This window comes from Zonotrichia leucophrys, chromosome 2 (genome assembly GCF_028769735.1).
Source record: "Zonotrichia leucophrys gambelii isolate GWCS_2022_RI chromosome 2, RI_Zleu_2.0, whole genome shotgun sequence".
Taxonomy (NCBI): Eukaryota; Metazoa; Chordata; class Aves; order Passeriformes; family Passerellidae; genus Zonotrichia; species Zonotrichia leucophrys.
This window is the reverse complement of record NC_088171.1, coordinates 36,844,242-36,869,780: the sequence shown is the minus strand read 5'-3', so window position 1 is coordinate 36,869,780 and position 25,539 is coordinate 36,844,242. Positions and strand designations below refer to the sequence as shown.

The 25,539-nt window shown below is 35.4% G+C and overlaps 1 protein-coding gene across 11 annotated transcripts in view; it reads left to right on the top strand.

Annotated features, from left to right (window-relative positions):
• Nucleotides 1-25,539, top strand: part of TBC1D5 (TBC1 domain family member 5) — a 315,243-nt gene that overhangs the window by 232,112 nt on the left and 57,592 nt on the right. For all 11 annotated transcript variants that reach the window (XM_064704600.1, XM_064704597.1, XM_064704595.1 and 8 more), the window contains 3 exons: nucleotides 3,311-3,453; nucleotides 9,317-9,423; nucleotides 24,270-24,355. In XM_064704600.1, the coding sequence (XP_064560670.1) occupies nucleotides 3,311-3,453; nucleotides 9,317-9,423; nucleotides 24,270-24,355 (336 nt within the window). The remainder of the gene's footprint in view (nucleotides 1-3,310; nucleotides 3,454-9,316; nucleotides 9,424-24,269; nucleotides 24,356-25,539) is intronic.

Below are 25,539 nucleotides of genomic sequence, written 5' to 3'. Positions count from 1 at the left end.
TTGTCAACTTGTAAGTCCTAGGTCAAGACATTTAGCTGCAGAGTGATGCTTTCCTGTTTCCTGTTGTTACAATTTGTCTTTTTCTTTCTGATTTCATTGTGTTGTTTTGGCCTCATAAACAATCCTAAACTGTTTGTTTCACCTCATTTGTAACTATTTCTTGGGCTTATTTAATTTTCTTAAAAAGAATTCTCTGCCTCACAAGAAGACTGAGAAGATAAGCAACTAAATATATGGAACATGCAATATAAGTTTAAATTTTGATGGTTGGAGAATTGTCCTGTAAATCTCTTGTCAAAATGTTTTTAGTGTTAGTTAAAACTGGTAAAGCTGGATCGTTGCCTTCTTTTATGGCTTTACTAGCACAGAGTTTTCTCCTGCTTTCCCTATATTTTAAGGTCATTAATGAATCATTATCTATTGCTAGTAATTACTGATCTCTTGAGAATATTGGTTTAATTATATAGGAATCATAAGTGGAAGATACAGTTACATACTCTACAATGTAGGTAGTAGTACCTTGGTGTATTATGGCTTTAAAGAATCCGGGGGTTTTTTGTAGGTTTTAATTGCTAAGTGTGCCTGGTAAAATATGAATTATTGTATTACCACATGTGATAAAAGGTATACTATTGTGAGTTTCACAGTCTGCAGGTGTAACAGATGTAAGGCAAGATTAACAGGACAGAACAATAATTAAAACACAGCCATCTCAACAAAAAAAAAGGGGGGGGAGGAAACAAAAAGAAAAGGTTTATCATGCACAATGCAATTATTAAGGGTGTCTTAAATTCTCTGCAAATACTTGTAAAAGCAATAAAAATGTGTTAGTTTGAAAGACAGCTTTTCAGTGTGGACACTTAGTTAAGAAATTAAGATCTTTTTTTATGAATATAAAAGCTGAGTGAAGTCCTGCCATATGGCAGCATGGTTCATAGGCAATAGGGCCCTCAGTTTATAGATGCTGTGAGCTAAATGTTGCTGAAAAAAATAAGAGAGCATTTAGTATATATGCATTTACAACAGTATGAATTGCTTACTCTTTTTAAGGAAGGTTCAAATAATTAACAGCAATATTATGGTTGCAAAAGGAAGTCCAGTTGTTCTTCAGCAGTCTACATCTGTGAAACGTGATACCTCTGGGGAATGAGATTTAATTTTCCCAGGAGAAAATATAAAAGCAGGAGAAAAAAAAGGAATGACTTCTGCTCGAGCAGAATAAACCTGCATCTACAAACGATTAGCACTGCATAATGAAGTAGTAAAGAAGCAAAAGAGATTTCTAATAAAGGACTAATAACAAATCCCATTACACCATGGTGTATTTTTTCTCTTGAAGTGTATTAGACTTTTAGCAAGGCTTTTGAATGAGACTTGGGTAGTTGCAAGCAAAGTCAGCTCAAATGCTTCAAGCTTTGCCCAGTTTTCTTGCCTAACAGTTTGTGTAACTGGAAAGTTGTGGCTTTACAGGTGGGAGGAGTTGCTACTGTAGGTAATGGGCTTCATGCAGAGTCTGAGTAATGTTTGTGTCACCGTAGGGTAATAGTCTCCTGTAGCCTGGGCACTGCAGGGTAATGTGCCCTATGGCAAAACCCCTTTGTGAGAATAGACGTGGTACTAAATGCACCAGCTAAGCCTTGGTTCTGTAGAACAGTTCTGATTTCTTTTTCTGAGGTCTCAAAATAAGTCCTCGTAGGAAAGGGGTTTGATCAGAGAGGGAAATAGAGAGTTTTTGTTTTGTTGTAGCTAATATTGGGACTTCTGTAATTACTGTACTAACATAAAAAGTTATAGACCATAGAATATAAATGCTTGATATGAGAGTGAAATGATACTGTCTTTTGAAATCATGTATTTTCACTTTTAAAAGGGAACATATCTTGCAAGGAAAAGATTCTATGTAGTGATCTCTAAATCTGGATATTTTGTGTACTGTACCTATAGTTCCAGTGGCATGGAGAATAAAAGTTTTGTGAACATAACCTTCACTTACAACAGTCCTTTTGAAATTCTTTCATAAGACACTGTCTTTTTGTGCAGATCGTTACTATTTTCAAAGCTTGTGCTAGACTGGCATGCTGGAATTAATTTGTCCAGTATTTTCTTTATACTGGAATCAGAAAAAAAAAAGCCAGTAACAAACCCCTGGATGCCTAAAAGCAACAATGAGTTCTGGAACAAAAGTGGTTAAACATGAATTCTTACGAGTGAAACTAATCTTGAACAAGAAATTTCTAGTTGCCTTTTTAGAAATTTTTGTGAGTTTTAAAGAATGACTTAATTTGCTTAGCAGAAATTTGCAATCAATCTTTTCTTGCCACTGAATAAACAGATTCCACATGCGTAGCTATTTGCATATCCCAGCTAAAAATGTAATTCATTATTTTTAAGTCCATTTCGTAATAACTATTTCAGGATTAATGTTACTAACTATTCTTTAGCTCATTCAAATGTGACCTTAGATAATCCTACCTAAAAAGATACAAAGCTAATGGCTCTGTCCTGGAATAGGGAAGAGAAGTGCTTTTCCTGAGGTCAGCAAGTAAGCCAGTGTAAGAGTCAGAACTAGAAACGAGAAATCTAGAGAAACAGTTTCCTTATTCTGCATCTCAAGCTTCCAGCCTCAAGCAAATATTGATTTTAATATAACAAATTTTCACATTTTGCTAGGTATGAAAACAGCACAGAAATGAATAGGAATTAACAGTATAGTCTACATGAAGATTATCACTAAATCTGGTAAAGATTTAAATGAGATTTAATGAAAATAGCATCCATAACATATTTTATATGGAGTTGCAAATACTGTCATCCGTAACAGGGAGAAAGCCCTTTCACAGTGACTATGACCTGGTCCATTTTAGTTGCTGTTTGGCATCTGATTCTGAACTGGCTTTCACTTAACTGGGCTTTTCAGGGCTCCTCATAAACCACTGACTTCACCCTCCTGTCTTTGCTGTCCAGGCCATTCTCACATAACATTTTTTCCTGTTCATCTTAGATCACTGTCACATTAAATGCTCAAAACTGTGGTATATGAGAGTGATGTATTTTGTCCTTTGAGGGTCACCCACATAATAATACTAGTCTGTAAGCTTCTACAATCTCTAATGTATAATTTCTTTGATGTGGATGCAGTAACATTTCCACAAATACAATTCATTAAGTCTTTATCACAGATCTTGATACTTTGCAGAATTTTTGGATAAATTGTTTAGGACTGTTGCTGATCCTGGGATACATGTCCTGACTTTACCATACTTGGTAAAATGGAGAAATACAGATCATAACTTTTGCACTTTTTTTTCAGGCGATGGGTAAGGCTCCTGTTTGGACGTGAATTCCCTCTTCAGGATCTTCTGGTTGTCTGGGATGCCCTATTTGCTGACAGTATCACCCTGAATTTAGTTGACTACATTTTTGTAGCCATGTTGTTGTATATCAGAGATGCCTGTAAGTATCAGCTATCTTGTAATTTTTTTAAAGAATGCAAACCTATTCTTTGAAGGAAAAGGAGACCTTAAAAAGGCTAAATTTCATTGTGACTTTTTTAACATATTGAAAATTGTTCCAAATACTAGTAGAGGAGATATTTATTATGAGACATGGCCTGCTGTATTTATGAAACAAATTGTATCTTGGAGTTAAATGCAGGTTTGTTTTGTGAGTAGTTCTGTGTTTTTACATGGAGTTGCAGATTTTATGTGCTCTAAGTGATACAGGCAAGTATAGAGCTCCACCTTGCGACGAAGCTCATGAATTGAGTAAAGCCTCCCTGTGACACTTGAAATATTTTTATGTTGTTCCCCTGTGAGAAAGGAGAAAATGCACAAGACAGTGGCTCGCAATTTTTGAAGAGATATCGTGAATAGAAAACAAAGATGAGTAGCAATTACTGAGAGTGTTTATTCTCTGCAAGAGGGGCATCTTAAAAATATTATAATTTATTTTATTTTGGTTGCGTACACCTGAAATTTGTGGACTGGTGAATTCTTATAATTTAGTGATGACCAGTAATATTAAGTTGGTACAAACAAGCAACCAAGAAAATTTTGTTAGCTTATATAATTGTAAATGGGAGGAGAAAGATACATAATGATAATTGAAGTATTTATTTTTGTCCTATCAGATTCTGCAAAAAATTCTGTATGCATCTGATGCAACAAAGTATGTGCTTCACAGCAAGATGTATGGCTGTCATTAAGTATATGAATTCTATAGCAAGTTATTCAGAGTTAAGTATATACCATCTGTAAGCTTTAGGTTATAACAAGGTCACGTATTTGACACAATTTTGCATTCTAGGACATAGGAAGTTTTCAACATCTGTGGTTCCTATTTTAGGGCCCAGTCTTGAAAATATAATGTGGTACTTTACACGTACATGTTGTTCCACTGCCTGCCTTCATGTGTTTTTTAATTACTTTATAATAAACATGCAGAATATAGAGCTACCTTCCATTCCTTTCAAAAAACTGGACATTTAATTCTGGTCAGAGGTTCCAAAATTAATGCTGATGTTTCAGGATGATCTGATTCCAGGTTATTATATTTTGAAGTCTAAATCTTGCTTGTTTATATTCAGTAAATGGAAGTAATTTAAAATTTTTGGTAGAGATATGTTCTGAAGTGGCATGTAAGAAAGTTTCTTAACATCAATATTTTATTTTGTGTCATTGCTTACCTTTAAAAAAAACAGCACATCAGAACTGTGCTTCTAAGAAACCTCTCTCTTCTTGGGGAGGGAAAGTTGTGCTGGCTTTGTTTTCTTTTGATTTGTGTTGCTGGGGTACAAGTATCAGTATAAGTTAACTAAAATGTGAGCTAAAATTGTGTTCCAGGCTTTTGTATGAAATCAGTCTCCTTCTTTTCCCTGAACTTCCCAGTCTTAATAGTAGTAAATAGAGTAGTAAATAGCTTTTCAGTGTGGTACATTTACCCAAATGAGAGGGAAAGACATCTCATCAGGACAGCTAATACTTCATATTTTGACTGTTTCCGTAATAAGTAACTTCTTGTTCTACAGCTGAATCTAGTTAGTTACTCTAAGCATAATAGAACAGGGAAGCAAAATAAGTCATAAATAATGTAAAGTTGAATCTATTTTTCCAAAGTCAAGCTCAAGCCATAACAATTTCCACAGTTCTTTATTACATAAAAAACCTTTTGTTATATATCTGTAACAGAAAGTTTTCTGGTTTTCCTCATGTTTTTTATTGCTGGTAATATTTGAGCTTTGAATAGAATTCAAAGTTGTAGTAATTTTAAAAACATTTTCAAATAAAGTAAGTTTATAAAAGCTTCTCTTTATTTGGTGAAAGGAAACATAAGCTCAAAATATCCAATGGTGATAAGCATCTTTAATTTAAATAAACCATCGGGAAATTTTTAGTTTAGAAACTTTGAAACAATAAGAACAATAATAAAGCTCCTGTGATATTATGTTATGAAAATGTCAAATATAAGCAATTATAATAATATAGTACTCAAAGCATTTGAAAGTTGAGAAATTGTGCTGATTCTTTTAAAACAGCACATTTGGGGATGGGTGAAAGTTGCTGGTTTGAGAATTGATGAATTTTTTTTCTGTGCTCTATTATGATGTTCTCAAGGACATGATTTTAAGAAACTCATTTCTGCTATATTTCTCATCTTTATTTTAGTTTTGAAATCCTCTGTTGCTCAAACAGTATATTATGCAAGGAGAAGGGAACCTTTAGATTATCAGATTATTGCTTATATATTTTAAAGATTACAGATACATAATCATGTACACAGCCATTCTGTAAACTGCTCTGTTCAGTTTTACATTTGTATCCAAGCAGATCTTTGTCTATGGAGTGAGAGTCCTCACATGCCAAGCTTAGGGTTGTGTACCAGTATAGCTGTATGTTTTAATAAATTATTTCCTGTATTTCTTTGGAAAAATTCTTGAGGTTCGTGCAAATTTGGTTTTGTTTTTGTTTTTTTTTAATCTGTCAAATCAGAAGTATGAATATTTGATTCTGTTTCACCAGTGTGAATATACATGCAGTTGTTGATGAAATCAGAATGGAGAGAAGGATGTGACGGAAAAATAGATGTATTTTATCTACTGCCTTTCAAGGAAGATAAGAATGAACAAACCTAGAAGATCTGTCTATATTTTGCATAGTAAATTAATGCCATTATTGAACCAGGAGCTAATTTTGCCTGATCAGTATTAGAATAAGTGTATTTTTATCTTGCTTCCACTTGAGGAGTAGGTATGGCCATTGTTAAAATTTAGTTTTTTCATCTCTAAAAGCACAGCAAATATTTTGAGAGAAATAATGAAGCCATAGCTTCTTCTTAGAGAAACTGATTAGTTATTTTTGTTATAGTGCAAGATGTTCATTTGTCTATGTTTAACTCAGTTGAGGGGCTATTAAGAGAACCCCTGGCCATGTGTAAAGCAGAAGGGGGGAGTAATCCGACCCTTCCAGGGTTATGAAATAATCTGGATACAGGATCAGTGACATCAAATAATAAACTTCTAAGAAATTAAATGTATCAGAAAATTTGGACTTTGCTGAGGACAGTACTATGAATTTTTAGGCTTTCCACCGCATAACTGCTGCTTGTACCCAGGGGTGGTTATTGGGCCAACAGAGAAAGTTCAGTCTCTTCTACAGCAGAAGGGAGAAGGCAATTTGATGTTCCTCTGGGCACTGAATTACAATAATAATAAAAGAACAGTAAGATTGTATTCTCTGTGGAGAGGAGTTTCTCTCCTCCTTTCCCTAGAAATGCCAGTAGCATTTTTCTGTGGGGAAGTGAGAACTTGTGGTTCACAGAAGAAGCTGGATCCAGATGTGACTCTCACTAAGCCAATGAGAGAAGCAAAAGCACAGCTGAAGAACCACCAAGCTTTTTACAAGGCAGCTGTGAACACACCAGCTACTGCTGAGGCTGGATATTTGTATTTCACAGAATCTCCTTCCAGAAACTTCATCCTATAGATGATTCTTAGAAATCCATTTAACACCAACAAGGATATTCTGTTTTGGTTTACTGCAGTTTATCTGTAATTTTCAAGAAAACTGCCCCTCTGTTGTATAATATTACACATTTTGTCCTGAAGAGACAAGAATCATAGAATGGCTTGGGTTGAAAGGGGCCTTCAAAGATCATCTAGACCAATCCCCTGGCATGGGCAGAGACATCTTCCACTAGACCAGATTGCTCCAAGCCCCATCCAGCCTGACCTGGAACACTTCCAGGGGCATCCACAACCTCTGTAAGCAACCTGTGCCAGTGATTCAAGACCCTCACAGTAAAGAATTTCTTCCTTATGTCCAATCTAAATCTACCCTCTTTCAATTTAAATATGTGGGGGAAACCCTGAAGGTAAAAAATCCCATATATAAAAGTTAGCAGGTCTTCCCTTTAAAGTGCTGGGATTTTTTTAATTTTCTGTATGATAAGAGTTTTTTTGTCAGGGGTCAAGTCTGCACCATTAAAATAAATTAGTTTTTTAAATATTTAGTTTTCTCTGTATCTGTGAGACAGCAAAGAACTCTTCCAGGAAAAATAAAATATATTTTTAATCCATTTTTCATTGCAGAATAGAACACAAACTTATTTCTTTAAAGGAGAAACACATTGGTGTTACTGTCTATCATTTATAAAGCTATTTAGCATTTAATATCAATATTCATTGTTTTTATTTGCTTTGATAAAAAGGCATCATGATCACAACCGCAGTTCAGTATCTGAAATTTGATTTACGAAGGAGAGTTTGATTGGGTACATGCTGTGTGGTGCTCGTGTTATACTCTGAAAGAACTCTGGCAGAGGCCATTGTATTGTGTTCATTATGCCAGCTTTGTGACTTCAAGAAGAAAAAGCAGGTACCTGAATATGAACAAGAAAAACAAAGGGTAGGAAAAAGAACAGGCAGAACAGATAAAGAATGAGTAGGATAAGTGAGTGCTTTACAAATGAAAGCAGATGTATGAAATTACAAGCTGTCGGATCAGCAACGGAAATGAAGATGATAAAGTGGTTCCTTACACAGATTATAATTATTCATTTTGCCCAGTCCTGCATCTTTTCCCCATAATCCTCTTGTTGAGGAAGGTAAGGGGCAGGAGGATATGAGGCTTATTCACATGAAAGGAAAAAGAGTAAACCATTTAAATTTCTCTGTCTACAAAACTGCCCTTTATTTTGCTTTTTATTGATCCAAAATAATCTCGAATTTGCAATACCCCGATTAATTAAAGGTATTTCTTACTACAGCTAAAGTTCTCAGTATAGTAAAGTTTGTTAGAAATTTATTTACAATTGCTATTGTTGGAGGCTGTCTTTATGCTGCAGAGTGGAGGCATCATTAACAGGCATTGCTTTGACAGCTGTGGCAGATGGATTGCCTGGATTTAGATGGTGCAAAAGAAATGAAGTAGTTTACATAGACCTGCTTGAAAAGATGTCTTTAATAATTGCACTCATAATTAGATTGATTTGGGAAGGAAAGAAAAATAAAACAGAAGATGACAACAAGCAAAAAGCCATAGAGTATGCTTACATAGATTCAGATAGAATCAAACAGCTTAGAACAAAATTATAAAGTTTAGCAAAGCATGCTGAAAATGTTATGAATAAGTGAAAAAAAATCTAAGCAAGTTAATAGTGTACTATACTATTTAGTATTTATAAAATTAAAATCTAGTCTTTTCCCTTTTTCCTAAATATTTTGTGAAGTTTCTGATTTAAAAGAAAACAAGGAGTTGTTGAATAATTTTATGTATGCACAGATATCTGAGTATGTGTATTTATGTAAATATGTATTTAAGAACAACATAAAAGATATTTCAGCAAAAACTAATCAGAGTGGGGCAAACTTATCATAAAGCCATAAATGCAAATTATTACATTTAAATTTAGATATCTGTGGAGGAGCATCTGAAAAGTTCATGTCCATTTGCAGCACTAGATCTTCAGGCTCTGCTGATGGTGTTGTCCTGAGCTGCACTGACAGGGGCAGGCTTTGGGGTAACAGCTGCAGAGGTCTGAATTGAGGCATCTGAATCTGGAGCTAACACAAGTGTCAATGACATAAAATCATACTTTGAGAACTCTTCTTAATTACACTAAACCAAGTGTAGTCACAAGGCTTGATTATATCTCTCTCCTATTACTCTGAACACTTTTTGAGTTCTAAGACACCATGTGGGAAAAGACAGCCAAATCTGAACTGCAATGAATTTACTGGAAAAAGTACTGTTTTGGAATACCAAAGTAAGACAGTAATATTTTTTTCTATCTCTCTCTCTATTTTCATTTTAATTTTTAGTGATTTCAAGTAATTATCAGACCTGTTTGGGACTTCTGATGCATTATCCACCTATTGGAGACGTTCACTCCCTTATCCTAAGAGCGCTTTTTCTCCGAGATCCAAAGGTGAGATACCTGTTAATACAGGAAATAATGAATCACTGTAAGTAAATGTTCTGAATGCTGTGAAGTTAATAACAGCCTCCATTTTGGAAACTAAATGGTAGTTTCACGTTTCTTCTCACCTGACGAAAGAGCTGAAGGAAAGAGTTGGAAACAGAGTACAAACAAGTCCCTTTACTCTTTAAAGGACACTTTGCTAAAGGTATCCAGGAGCTCTGGTAAGTGCTGATGTGCTCTTTAGAATAACTTTGCTTGGTATTCTGCACAGACGTCTTTTGGGATAAAGTACACTTTTCAGGGAAACAGTAATGTTACTATTTAAAACCTAGTAAGCTGTATAGAAAGCATCATGCAATTTCATCTGAAAGACCGTTTTCATGGGATTTCTGGGATTAATCACTGTTAATCCTTAAAGCACTACCCCTGCCCAATATATAATGGTTATGTGATGGTTTTTGATTAAAAAAACAAGTTTGATGTTACAGGCTGTAAAGATTGACATGTATAAAATGTATAAATTCATAAATTCATGCCACATATTATTAGCATGCAGTTTCTGATGTACTCATCTTTTGAAAAAAGAAAGAAATCCTCTTCCTGTTTTAGAATGACATGTGTATATATGTGGGTATAGTATACAGGAGACACCCATTGTATAGTGGATAAAGTGCTTGAGATTCAGCTGAACACAGTAATCTGTGCTTACTCAGATCTCTGGCAGATAGCAGAATTGTGCTGCTGGTTTTGAACTGTCTGTGTACATGTCCCATTAGTAGGTTGCCAGTGTAAAGTCTGATTTCCCTCATCTTCTTGATGCACAACATCTTTGAAAGCAAAAAATTCATCACTTCTGCACTCTGACTGCCTTCTGCAAAATTTCATTCAGTACCAGTGTTTACACTTTTATGGATTAAGAAAAAAATTGTCTCTTTGTTTTTCTATATCAGTTTTTTGCAGAAATCTGCATCCTTATAGCTGTTTTTTTTCATTCCTCTCAAGCACAAAGATTTCTTTCATGATGAGAAGTAAAGTGTATCATCTTTTCAGTGTGTAAGAAAGTTTCTAACGTTAGATCTCAGGAATCTTTCTTAAGATTTTGGCAGCAGTCTGTGAAATCAAACTGCCCAATTTTTTATGTACTTTCATTCCAAAACAAGATAGAAATATTTTTTAGAAGAAAGATGCAAAAGGAGGAAAATTTTGCTCAGTTATCCATCTGAATTCAATATGTAATCTGTCATTTATTGAAGAGATATGTTAAACAATAAAGTGATTACTAATGATTCAGCTGTCCTCTGAAACATGCTAGGCAGCATACAAGATATGCTATCAGCTGAAGGGGACAAAAATTAACCACCAACTTCCCACAAAGAGGCTTAATCACTATTCCACTCCTTGTGCTCTTGTTTCCAAGAGAAAGAAGCTGTCAGGCTCATAAGGCCTTGATGTCCTATTAATTAATATTTTCAGGTGGGCCTTGAACACTTTTCAGATAACTACGAGATGTATTTCTGTAGTTCTTTGTCCAGGTGAATCAGTATTTGAAACTCTTTGATGCTAAGAGTGGTAGTTGCTTTGTCAATTTAAATATGATAAAATGCAATTGTTTCTCATTTCTGAGCTGTACTTTTTTGCTTGGGAAATACTCTGAATGTTGAGAAGGTCTGATTTCCAGAAAATGAAGAGCCTATGGGACTTGAAGCCACCCTTAATTTTACACTGGGTCTTTATATTGAGGCTTCATAAAAAGCTCAAGACTTCTTACAGTAAGGAAATAAAAACGTTCTAAAGGATCCTTCTGAAACTAAAAAATCGCTCCTGGTCTGAGAAATAAATGTATTTTCAAAGCTATTACTTGAATATCTGTTTCTTACCTTTTCCTAGATGTGACTTTAGGTTTCACTTAGGTGTCTGTAAGCATATATTTGTTCAGTCGCCTTTTTCCATATATCTGAAATGGAGGTCTTGCTGTTCTTTAAGACCTATGCACAAGCATTTCCAAGTCTGTCCATATTTTTCATGAAAAGGAATGAAAGGGAAGACTCAACAAGGCATCATGGGTGCTGTAGGAGTCTAAAGTCAGTGCACGGATTATATTCAAAAAGAAGTGGGAAAATTATGATACTTTTTTTTTTTTTTTTTTTTGCTAGTTGCATAGATATAATTCAGTTTGCCCTTATTCCCTGTGCAGATAAAAGCAGGTTGGAAGAAATGACAAAGGTTTTAGTCTGTACTGCAACTTGTAAGTGGCGATTAACAAATTCAGTGCTTAATTATTTTTCTTCCTTCTTTGATGTTTTCCTGTGCATTTCTCCATCACAAGCTAATAGGTTTCTAATAGAAAGTTACATTTGGTTCAGTGCAATTTTATCTCTCCTTATCCAGGGCTGAGTTTTTCTGCGTGGCATTTCTTCCAAGATTTTGCTTGGGTTTTAATATGTGAAATCAGAGAACTCTTCTCTGGGAGACTATTGCATGGTCCAGTGGCTTATTTCATTATTTGTTGAACATACCAAGAATGTTTAGTGTTGTTCCAAATATCTCAGAGAGACTTTCTTTCTGCCCCTTGAAGCTTTAAATCTCAACTGGACAAGAAATGCAGTTTAGAAGTCATGGCCAGTTGCAAACAGGAATCTACCACTTGCAGGTTTGCTAATATATATGTTGTCTTCCATATTATTTTTACAGCTAGGAAAATACCAAGTCATCTTACAGAGGGGAGGTTGTGGGGTATTTGGACTAAGAAGGGTTGGAGGTAGGTGGATAAAACTGAAAGGTTCTTCAGGAACAATCTTCTCATAAGAGGTGAAGTTGTAATCAGATGTTAAACCTGATGCAGCTTTTCCATCTGTAACTTCCAATTCTGGAGATAACCTGGGTTTGTGTATCTAAATACATCTATAAATTTTTCACTTCCCTTGCTCTGACATAACAGGTGTTTTCTTCTTACTTTTTGTCATGTAGTCTCTGTCAGGAGAGACAAACTTAGGCTTGATGAACCTGTCCCATTTTGTTTCCCTCTTTTCACTGCAGTCATCACCAGGAGAGCAACCTAAATGTCAGAAGCAAGCTGTACTTAAAAGGTGGGGGGCATTTTTTTCCTAAAGATGGACAAGTGCAGTTTCCTGACCTTTTGTGAAATCAAGCCTTACCAGAAGCCATAGCATTATCCAGTATTAACAATAATATGAAAAGTAATTAGTACTTGCCATTAATCTAATGCTTGCAGCAGCTCTCTTGTTCACTTTGGGAATCCCAGTTGGCAGCTGAGATGAGAGAACATTTTAGACACCACATCTCTGATATTTTTCAGTGCCACAGAAGAGAAATACACATCTCTATAATAGCTGAAAACAAGTTAATGCACCTGTCTCTGAGGGGGGGCCTGAGAGATACTAATTTTACAGGCATGAGTATGGATCAATGCAGAATAATTGAATTTCAACCTTTTCTGCATTTGGCTAGCTCCACTTCTTAGGAAAACATGGAATGAAAAGCTCAAATCAGTGTTGTTGTCTGTGCATAGGGTGATAAAGTTAACCTGCTTAGCAGAGTATTTGTTTCACACTTCTAATCTTTGAACAGATAATTGCCTCAATTATTTATATTAAAGTAACTTCTACGCATTTACAATCTTTCTGAATATAAAAGTAGAGCTTCTTATGGAAGAATGGGCTATTAAAATTGTGTATATGTGAAATGAAAAAATAAGGGAAGGTTCTTTTATGTATATCCAAAAACATTTACTGAAGGTATGTGTCTGCATATTTAATACACCACAAGTGGCTCATTTTCTTCAGTTTTTTCCTTTATCAAAACCATTGAGCACTGTTAATTTTCACAGCAAAGGCAGCAAAATTAAGAAGTAGAGATATGGAGATAGGGCATTGGAAAAATATAAAGTGATTAAAAAACATAGTTCTAACTAGAGTTGTTCAAATAAAAAAAAAATTTAAAAACCCAATTAGAAACAAAAGTCATAGAAAATGTGAACATATTGTGTTCCTTAAATAACCAGATGTTCTTTCCTTCCTGAAGGCAGCCAGGGCTAGGAATAAAAGGTTTAAAACTATTGTTTTAAGTTAACTGTGAATTTTGAAAATCTGTTTTCACCCTTTAGCAAATAAAATTCTAATACAGCAACATAAGCAAAGTAATTTTCATCTTTGGGTGTTCTTATTTGTATGTTGTTCAATGTTGAAGTGTTAACCTTATCACAGTGACTTATCAGAAAACTAAATCACTACATAGAATATTACAGTTTTGCACTACACGCCAGAAACCTGACAACTGTCCTTTGTCTGAAAGCTTACTGCATTTGTTCTTAATTTTTATGTAAAGCAAGTTTGCTTTCAGATATTTTAGCATGGTGAGTTGTCCCATTCATTGAGCAAGCTCGTTAGGAGCTTAATTCAGTGGAGAGATCTTTTTATCATAAGCTACCAATTAAAAAACAAAACAAAACAAAAAAACTAAAAACTAACGTGTTTCGTTGATGGAAATTAATTTGTTACTTATGCTAATAATATTATAGCTACTGCTGCTGATATTTTCTCAACATTGTATTTCAGCTATTTACTGACATTGAAAGTAGCTATATATTAATATTAAATTCTAGCTAAATCCATGGAGCAGAATACATGACATTTCAAAGAAGCCGTATTAGTTCGTCATGACTGAAATTGCAGATACTGCCAGAAAACTTAAACAATAAAATATGGTCATGATCACTCATATAAGGAAGAGTTGGAAAAATCTGCATTCTAGCTTTTAACACTGTTCTCTGTCTAAGCAATGAATAACAAGGGGAAAACACATTGCTGAAATTTTGAACCAAACTCTTTGTACATTTATTTTCAGCTGAATTTTCTTCTTAAGTAGCTGCCACCGTCTCATAGTTTTCTCCAAGCTGGTTTCATGTGCCTGAAAGGCTGTTGAGTTTCACTTTCTTCTCCCTCAGATAAATTCTTTTCTATACACTCATTAACTGAGGTGCCGCTGCAGAGCTGCAACTGTCCTTTGAACACTGCCGTTATGTCAGTATTGTTGTTTTACCGTTTGTGGCAGGAGAAAAGCAGGTTTGGGGTTGTTTTGTTTGTTTGTTAGCATTGTGTGCGCAATCTGGCATTAATTACCTCTCTTTAATGACCAGATTGCAGCCAATCAGAAGTTGGGATCTGGCGCTGCTCCGGCATTAGCAGCTCATTAATTTGTACCTCCACGCAGAGGTACTGCTGGGGCGCGGGTCCACTGCGTTACAGGGGGACCAGCAAGGGGGAGGGAGGCTCTCAGCAAACATTTCTGCTGGTTAGTTTTGATCATGGAGAATGTGACTGATATTTCAGGAGCAATAAGACATGGAGGGGGGGTTCAGGTGCATGAAGCGTAAGTTATCAGGAAGCTGGGATAATGGATATGCCAGTGCAGCATGAGCTGCCTGTACTTTAGGTAAGGAGAGTTCCCTGGCTGAGTGAGGTCACCTGTACTTTAAAGGAGAGTCACCTTTACATGAGATACTATTGATAAAGGAAATGAGGTTTTCCAGAACCTCACATCTCTTCATCTGGAAGAAAAGGACTTAGGAGAAACAAAAAATAAATGCATTTGCTTTTAGTGATTCACAGAGAACTTCTATTTACCTTAATTTCTGAAAGTTTAAGATCTTGCATATGGAATGCAAGGTTTTTATGGACAAAAATGTGGCACCATTCTCAACTTGACCTCTGCTTTTATAACCGCATTCAATTCTTTGTACTGTACTCAAGCATTTTGATGCTCTAACATTCCCATTTGCAAATACAATGAGGTTAGATGTAATCTAAACACCTCACTTTAAATAAATCAATGTTTTTTCTGTAATTGCATGATAAGCTTTTTAATGGTGGCCATGATATTTACTTACTCTTTGTTTATGTTCATGTTCTTAAAATGAGAAGCTTATATTTTCCAATTAAATAGTCTATGCTTTGTTTTAAGAATTATTGATTTAAATATTCCGTTATTGTGTTTCATTAATAGAATAAGGTATGACAGGCGGCTAAGAGTTTAATGATGAATTACTTGGAATAACCATGTTGCCATAGTACCACATAAAAATAGTAAGTGTACCATGAATTAAAAATCCGCTTCATTTTTGTACATTTGTTTCAACACCTTCTTTCCCAGTGCACCTATGCATTTCAGAATACAAAAAGGCTACATGGTCAATACTTGTGATACAACAGCTTTGTTGTCTTTCTCAAAGTTCATTGCAATCTCTTCAATGGTACATTAAACATTTAATCAACCCACCATAAAATAGTCATGACCATAAAATAGTCATCCTCAACACACCCTGTATGTCACAAGCAGTATTTTCAGGGAAAAAAAAACTTGGAAAGTGGTTGATTAGTCATCTAGGCAAGACTTTTCAAATGAGAAACCTTTCGATGTCCTTCTCATTCTGCAGCACCATATGCAAGACAGCAGTCATCACTCAAAGGAGAGACTGATCTCTTGGATTGCCAATGGCAACGCAGTTCCCAAGTGTTGCTCTCTCCTTAGTGTTGCACACACAGGCCAGTTGTGTGGGTAAGAACTCACGAACACTGTATCCATCTAAGCTGAGCAACCACTGCATTTAAATTAATAGGCATGCGGTGAGAAATAATATGGAATAAAGCAAAGCTGCCAAAACAGTGGCACCTCCCGTGGTTAAAGCCATGCCACAGGTAAAATGGTGCAGAAGCAAAGGACTTGTCCCAGTTCCGTGTGGGGCCAAGCAAGATGGGGCTGCCGTCCCTGCTGGTAGCAAGAGCAGAACCCAGCCAGGTGACTGCATTGTCCTCACCGCCCATCTCATGTGTGGCTGCTGATTTCTGGGAGGGTCAGGAGGTGCAGAGTCTTTCAGAGGAAATGGCTAAAGGTGAGTTTCTACTTTTGGCTAACATTTGACAGCAAGTCTCCAAGACAAAGTGGACCAGAAAGTTCTCTTTGGAAGACAGAATTTTTAAACTGTTGCTTCTGTTTGAGCAGGTTGACATCCTCAGTAGCAAAGTAAAGACAATTCTGATTGTACTTGCTGCTAAAACACGAAGCTGAAGCATTTTAAGTTCTTAATTACTTTAGCTACCAATAAAACTTATTGTTTGTTATTTTCTTGGGACTGTTTCTTTCAGCTGATAGTTTTACTTCTATTTAAAATGTCATTTAAAGCTACTGACCCTCTCCTAAAAAAGTTATGATGTTAATTATAAAATTACACTTATAAAATGTATTTAACAGTGTTAGAGTGAGGTGATCATGGTTCTTCTTAAGTGAACCTGAAAATTCAATCAATAATTTCTAGTTTGCAAGGGAGTTTATCAAAAAGAAGCATTTAAAACACTTAAATCACTTTGATTCTACCTAATCAAAAGTTCTCCATGTCATAATTTATTTACTAAAATTTGCAAAACACAAACAGTGAGCTATATAAAAGTTGATTCATAACTTTTCAATAATATAAGAAAGATTAACTACTGAATCATATCCAATCTATTATGATGGAATTTGAGTTCAGACTCTTCTGATAGAAATGTAGGTATACTGCTTGTGTACCTACATATTTTATAGTAGATATTAGTGTATCAATTGTAATGAAGGCTATTTGAGTACTTTGTATTGGGAAGAGCTTTCCTGAAAGAGGAAAATACTGTCAAGATAGAACTGGGAATGGTATTTTTTATCCTTTGCTATAACTTCCTATGGAAAATTAGGTTTGGAGATCTTATGTCTTTTGTCCTTCGTCTTTTTAGGGAGCAGTAGTGATGAAAATGGCTCTCTAGGATAATTCCTCATGATTGGAATCCTAAATGAAAGGAGTTGCTTGTCCCACAGCACCAGGCCCTTAGCTTCTCTCTGTGTTTCTCAAGAAAAGACTTGGATGTCATATTCCTTTCGGTGTGGTGTGCATGGGGCTCTGTGAATGAGCTTTTTTCACTCCCCTGGGGATGTTTTTCAAGTGGTTTATGTAGCAGATTACACGCAGAACGTGAATTATTCTGTTTCTTCTCCTTGTAGTGAAAATAACCAAATAGCACCTTAAAATGTTCTTGTTTTTCCCTGATATGTGAGATTTGTGTACAACCATGTATGTGGAGAAGATGTAATGCTGTAAGTGTGCTTACAAAGGGTGTGTAAGTATAAGCTTCAGATAACTGCATTACTCACAAAGCCATCAGTGAGTTATGCAGGTTGTCCAAAACGAGTGCCAATAAAACCATAATGTGGTAGCTTTTCTGTACATAAAGATGTCATATTTTAAATCTCATAATTTGGAGCATTCCAGGGTTTAAAGCGAGGCTTGCTGTGTGTTCCTTTCAAAAGCCTGGAGCTTTCCTCCACAATGTTGTAAAACTCCTGTTCCTAACTGTGCGAGGCTGCAAGATGCCAGAGCATAAATCTGTCACAGGGTAGAGCTGAACACTGTCAGATTTATACCTTACTATTTAGTTAATTTACTTCTTAAAACCAAGGGTTCAGCTGAAAAATAGGCAACTAAATTAAGAGGCAGATTTAAAAGGTACTTAAGCGATTCTGTTGATGCAAGATGGGGATTTTACGCAGGTTATGAACTTGAACGTTGGCAGGTCGGAGTCTTTTTGTCTGGAATATCAATAAAAGCTGATTTGGTAGGATTTGATCTACCTGTTAAAATGCAATATGCTGTAATACTAAATAAAATAAAAATAAAAATAAAAAAAGACTTCCCAAGCAGTTAGGACAAGAAGCCAAAATACACAACTAGAAATTTCTTTCAGTCAAGTCACTGAAGCATTTTTAAATCTCACTTGTCATTTTTTTTCAGTTCTTCATCTCTTGTCATAGAATGCCCATGTGAGAGAAAGCATGCGTGTATGAAGTTAAAAACAGACCATAACGCACAGTATTTAAAATATCTTCCTGGTGTCTGAAATTTCTAGTTGCCAGGGGAATGGAGGGTTGTCACGTAACAAAACTGGAGATAATTTATTTCAGCCTAATCAGAGTTCAGGGGTCTCCCATTCTTGACCAAGTTAACTGAATTTTCTTTCCTTTTCTGTTTTTTTCTGGGAAATTTTGTTTCTTAGGGGGACAAAAACCCCTCCTTAATTTTCTTTAGAAACAATTAAATATGATAATTCTTCATGCTCTTGTTGCATTGTAAATAACAAGGTCCATGATTGAGACCCTTAGCATCTTGTGAAAAATGCAAACAGGAAGCATTATTCCCAGTTTGAGGATTATGGCATTCCTTTGCCAACACCAGTATTAGTGCATGGATCTCCTGACTCCTGTGATTAAAGGAAGTTCTTTATTAGTTCTGTGCAGTGTACCCTTCATGTTGTGCTGCGTTAATACGCAGGGTTGATGGACTATCAATCTATGTTTTAGATGGTATTTTGCTCTTGGCCTTGAACCACTTTTGAATTGGCAATAGTACCTTATATCTAATTATATAGTACCTTATTATCTGATTTCCCACTGGGTGTTTTCATTCTTATAAGTCAGTGGTTCATAGGTGGATAAAATACCTTTCGTGCCCCAGCAGGTTGCTTGCTGCAGAAGGTATAATAGGGGAAGAGGAGAATTAGCAGGTGAAAAGAAATGTTTGTTTGTTTGTTTGTTTGGGGAATAATTTTTTTTTTTGCTTCGGGTGCTTTGGAGTTTGGGGTGGTTTGGTTGTTTACTATACAAAATACAGTGATATGTTTCTGTAATGTTAAGCCTTTGCTTATACTGTGTAAGTGTGTTCATGTGGGGAGGAGACAGCTGCCTAAACATCTCACAAAATAAAAAGAGGAAAGGTGAAATCCTCTCTCCAGTTATTAGATAATAATTAGTAAATACTTCACATTAATTATTAGTGCCTGATGGAAAAGCTGCTGCTGAAAAGAACAAACTGTATCCTTTATCCATCTTAGCTGCTCTATTTCAGCTCTTTTCCCAGTCAAAATTTTTGTCAAGTTTATGTCATCTTTAATGAAAAAAGTAGCATAGATGATCTAGCAGGAAAAAGTCAACCTTTCCTGACCTCTCAGTCCTATTTGAATTTAGGGTCACATGATCCTCCAACTTTAGAAACAAATAAAAAGGAAAAAACAGAATTTTAATACAGAAATTTCTTAGGTAGTGCAAGAATTATGAAGAAATCCAGTATTGCCATGTCAGCTGACAAAGGGAAAAAGGAGAAAATTGGCTCCCTAAAAATAATTGTTTAAATAAGTAGAACAATGTTCCATCATGATCCTTCTTTTTACGTATGTTTGGTTCAGTCATATTAGTAGTTCAGGGAAAAAACAATAAATGTTTGGCAGCATTTGGAAAATATATTGGAAAAAATTAGTCTTAAAACATTCCATTTGACATTAGTGAGATGATTATTTTGATCAGCCTATTGTGCCTGGATGTAGAATTCACTGCTGCTATTTTGTCTGTTTTTTCTCTGTTGCATTGAGGTTATCTAGTTTCAGATACAATGTATTAAGTGGAGTATTTTTTTAGTAGCTGAGGTTTTCCCACCTGTCTACCCTAAAACACCTGCAACATATGTTTGTGTAACCCTGCAATGCTCTGTGGTTTGGGCCTTGAGAAATTCCCCCAGAGCTTTTTGCTTATAAACAGCTGAGCAATTCATTTCTCTGATGACAAGTGTTTTTCCCTTGGCATTGAGGCAATAGCATGGTTGCTAAAATACATCTTATTTTTCCTTAGATATATTGAAAATCTTTTTCCATTCTTGTCTCTTATTCTAAACCTTCAGATTTTGTGTAAAATTGTGTTTGTTTTTTTTTTCCCCTCGTTAATAAAACTAAAAAGGGAGAAAATACAATACCTCAACAAAGAAAAGTGTTATCAAGATTCCTCCACTTGCACCTGCATGTAAACTTTTAACCCTGCTGTGTATTCAGGGGGTGAGATACCAGGTGCATTGTAGAACAGCCTGTGACTTGTGTCACACACGAACACACTTTGCTATATCCTGTCTGTTCCGTGGGTAACATGATGCAATTTGTCTCCAGAGGCCAGGGAGGAAAAGGCCAGGGAAGAAAAAAGGGTTTTACTTGAGAATTTGAGCAGCATGTGGAGCAGGATCCTTAACCGGTGGGAGCTGCTTTTCTGCAGTTTGTGCAGGTTTAGGGGATTGGCTGCATTCAGGGTGATTCTGAGCCCTGCCCTAGGAGAAGTGCAGCTGTGGGTATAACTTAGCTCAGCCCCATGGCCCTGGAAGAGGATAAAGGCAAATAGAAAGTCCCCAAGAACCTTCTGGCAGCTGGGGGAATTGGAGTGAGTTAGTCTGGGGCTGGCTGGGAATAGACAGGAGGACAGGAAGAGGATTTCAGCAGGCAAATGAGCCAGGACAGAGGGATGGATCTTTTAGGCAAGGAAAGGCTCAGAAGTAGAAGTGCTTCAGAGATACCTGAAACATTTTCAGGCTTTTTTCCCCTTTGAACTGTGGCTAATACATTTTGAAGAGACAAAGTCCAAAATCACATCTATTTCTATGTGTTTCTATATATGAATTTCATACTGTCCTTTTAAAAGCATAAATTGAGCATTTTCTAGTGATTGAAACTATATTCACTCTAAATAGACATTAAGATTAGAAGAATTATAAATCCAGCAGACTACTCCTACGAAATGGGTGTGGGAAAAGGCCGGGGGGGGGGTGTTGTAGTATTGTATTTCTGCTCTCTCTTTCCTTACTAGGGGAAAGCCATATATGTGTTAATCTGTACAGTGCCCTCAGCCCTCGTACAATTTCTTGGAGGGATTCAACAAACTGTACATTTGAAGGATTAATTTCACTGTCATTTTCACATTTTCCTTTTAATTAAAAAAATTATATTGTTTGAGTTAGTAACAAAATAATGCACATAAATTGAAAAAGAAAAGGAATATTTAAGTATTTATAAAAGGAATATTACATATTTAAGTAATGAAAAATACAAATTGGATCTTTCTTAATTGCACTTTGTAGGAAAAAACTGGTTGCTGTGAATATTTTAGGCAACAGAGGTATGTTTTTGATAAATAAATCTAGTCCTTAGTTCTGATACATAGGTTGTAATTTAGGGGATAGCTCAAACTGAATGCTTAGAGAAGGGGAATTACGTTAAAATTCTTAAGGAGCAAGCATCGTAATTGTGTAGGTTTTCAGTTCTGCATTTTACATTTAACTTACCAAAATAGTTGAAAAGAATACAAAACTTAAAGGACAACCACAGTGACATAAAGATCATAGTCTTCAAAACAATGTATTTTTTTACTGTCTGAATTTCAGTTTTCAGAAGTATTTAAATTTTCTGGGGTGATACTTCACAGATATTTGTCTGCTAACATATGTATCAGGTTGAATATTGAAAATTTTGAAATATATTGAAAATATAAAATATTTTATGTTCAATATAAAAAATATTGAATTTTTTTGAGATGTTATCTCAGTGATGCTACAAAAGAAGTCACAGTAGTAACCCTTGCATTTACTGTATTGCATTTCTATGTTTTTTCAAAGAGAGTTTTTTTTCACTGCATGTAATAGTACTTTAAACTGCTTCTTCCTTTGATACCTTTAAACCTCACAGGAATTTAAATAGGCTCCTGTGAAAGTAATGCTTGAGCCTCATTCATGTGTTTGAGCTAGATGTTATTCCTATTAATGGCTTTAAGTGCTTAGATAGTAGATGAGCTTTTCATGTCTTCAATTGCTTGCCATTTCTGCATAAATATGTTTTAAGATACTGTTCCAAATGATCTTTTCCTCTTTTTTTTTGGTTTTGGGTTTTATTTAATTCAGAAGCAATGTGTAATAATCTTTTTTATTATTTATTGGGTGGTGAAAAAGAAATTTCAATGTTTTTTCTATCTATCAAAATATACCAAGTTATTGGAAGCAAATTGCAGATCTGGCTAACACCTGGTAACTTGTACTTTACAAAAAACTGTCTTATGGCTTAGAAGTGCCCATTATTTTATCCATCTCTTACTCTTCAACCTTACCCTTCAACATATGTAAAGAAAGAAGTCACTTAATTCACAGGAGAAAAGTTACACTGTTTGATTACTCAGACAGAAGTCACAGAGCCATCAGTTATCCTCATCACGTCAGTTTGGATTTGATTATCATAGAAATGTATTGAATTACCAAACTAGAGCAATAGTAACTAAAGCTGATTCATTGTTATTGCTGTCAGTTGATGAGGACTGACTTTCAAGCTCTATGAATTGGTAGAGTTATTCAAACATTGTTTTTATAACAGGAGATGAAAAATGTAGAACAGCCATTACAGTGTGGGTGGTAGGATAGATGAGAATTTTTTTAATGCTTGTCTAATAGCTTTTAGTTGCTTCATTTTTTAATGAACATTACAAACATATATGTTTAAAATGTTTATTGTGTTTCCAAAGAAAGAAAATGAGACATTTCATACAAGATTAAGTCTAACTGCAGGAAACAATCTGGAAATTCCCACCCTTAAATATGCTTCCAGAAATCATCCTGGCCTTTGGTATCTACCAGTTCTATAAATTTTCTTCCCTCCTTTTATGCTCTTGCAACATTTTGGTCTTGAAAATTCAAGTCCTGTATCCTCCTCTAGAAAAAAGATTTTCAAGGAAGCAGGGCTATCTGTAGGTATGTGGAAAATGAGAGGATAAGACTGTAGATACTCCAGTCTGTAATGAAATCTGAAGAGCAAATATACCGTGTGAAACTGAAGGACCTGAAGACTGACTCTGTCAAAAATATAATGTACTCTCACCTGTGAACAATGGTTTTGGAAAGGTCAATGCATGGTTCACTAAAACTGTATTTACTAATGGCAGGATTTAGGAAGGCAGATCAGAATATAAGGCAACAGCCAAAAACCTTTGTAGCAAGTACTTAGAAAGTATTTAGATCTCTTTTATACAAATCTGATCACTATGCAGAAATTTTTACCACTTTACCATTTTCTCTTGCACTAGAAATTATTTAAGCCACTTCTCATTTATATATTTTTTTTAAAGGGCCTTTCTGTACCGCTCTCTTATTTCATTTCCATCTGCATGCAATTTTTTTTGCTTCAAAATATTTGCTTTTCCCTCCTAGTGTCCTTCAGAATGCATGCAATCAATCATGATACTTTATGCATATATTGCAGTCTGTGCTTAATGTTCAATGGATTCTTAGATCCCAAAAGGATGATTTCAGGACTACTGAAGGCAGCATATTCCATGAAAGAGTTTCATTGTGTCAGAAGTGGACAATAACAAGTGGATTCTGGTTTCAGTATTAATTATTTACACTTCATTATAGGACAACAGTTCTTTATTCATAGCCTCGGTTTTCAGTAGGGTGAAATTTCGAGGAAAAATAGGCTCTGTGTGCCATCTAGTGGGATTGTTCAGGCTGTCTCACTAAAATTAATTCTTTGCTTAACAGAGATACTGCTAGGGATGTATTCAGTTCAAAATAATTGCTATAGTTTCTCCATACTATTACCATTTTTTTTTAAAAGCATAGCACTTTAGCTTGGAGGTAGTCAAATTCTATACCTGACCTGCAGAAAGAAATCATATCAGTATGTGTTCTTGTGCAAGAATTACTGATTTATTTAGGAATGTTACCACTACAGCAGACTCTTCCATGTGGAAGAGTACTGATTTCTGTAAGCATGGAATGGACTTACAGGTAGAATTTGGTTTGAGTCTTCACTTTAATGTACATGACATTACTGCCTTGAAAAACCAAGATCCCAGGAAAAGAAACTTGTTCTGTAAGTTACTAATCCTCTTTAATGAACATATTTCATGTCTCGGCTTAAAATCTCCCATAAATTTACAATGAAATACTTTTTTTTATTTTTTAGCGAAATCCAAGACCGGTGACTCACCAGTTCCAACAAAATTTAGATTATTACAAAGCACGTGGAGCAGACTTGATGAACAAAACCCGGTAAGCTATTTCTAAATATATGTTCACCAAACTAAGACCTTACATTAAAAAAAAATGTTTCAGAAGTCACGTTTATACTAAACCGGAATTACATAAGCAGTATTAGAAGCATTTATTTCAAATCTTTCCCTTGACTATTATTACATGAAAAAATCGAAGCTTTTACTTGTAGTGTTGCAGTCACTCGCTGGCATCATTTTAAAGGAGGACACTATTACACAATGACATATATCCTAAAAATGGGGTAAAACATTGCCAGTGTGACTTCTGTAGCTGAAGTAATTCTGATAATGCACCTAATTATAATCTAGAGTATCCATGTACCAGAATCTAAGTTAAGTTGAAGAAGCTAAGTTTACTGGAATGTAAATCCAGTTTGAAGTAATTTTTAAAAAAACTTTACCTCTCATCTTTTAGAAGTGGTTTGTATCAGTAACGCCAAAATTCCTCATCAAGGCCATATTATGTGGGTGCCAGTGGCAGGTGACTGCTGGTGGCTGCAGGTCAGTCCAGCACAAGAGATAATGCTTCAATTGCCACAGCCACAGGCAGCTTCTTGGGCTGCACGTGGCCCCAGCCGCTCACTCTGCCTGCTGATTCATAGGAACTTGCCGGCTTTTGGGCTTCTGCATCGCTGTCACATTCTGTTGAAATCAGCTACATTAAAAGCCAACTCCAATTAAAATGGTGTAGTTTGAGAAGCTTTTAAAAAGGGACAAAGAAGCAGAAATTAAAGATAAGTACAGTGACTACAAAAACATCTTTTTCTTTAAAGTTGAGAACAGGTGTCAAGAATTGCTGCATTCTGTTGCATTTTCTTAATGTTTTTACTTATTCTTTTGAAAAATTATCTGCAGTGTTGCCTAAACTGGAAAAATAAGTTGTTCAAAGTTTCAAAACGAAAGATTTCAATGATTTTGAAAAAACAAGTAAATCATACAGCCCAAATACGAATGATACCTGCTGGAAGCCTAAATTCCAAGAAGAAAACATTGATTAGATCTATGTAGGAATATAAATTATTTGCACACATATACTCGGACTACACACCAAATGAGATAGGCAGTTGTTTAGAATAATTCAGATAGAAGAAAATCTGGGAAAAATTCATCTCAAGACAGGAACGCTTAGAGTAGTTCAAATGTGGTAAAGCTGTTTAAGATTGGACTAGGGAGAGAACTGGA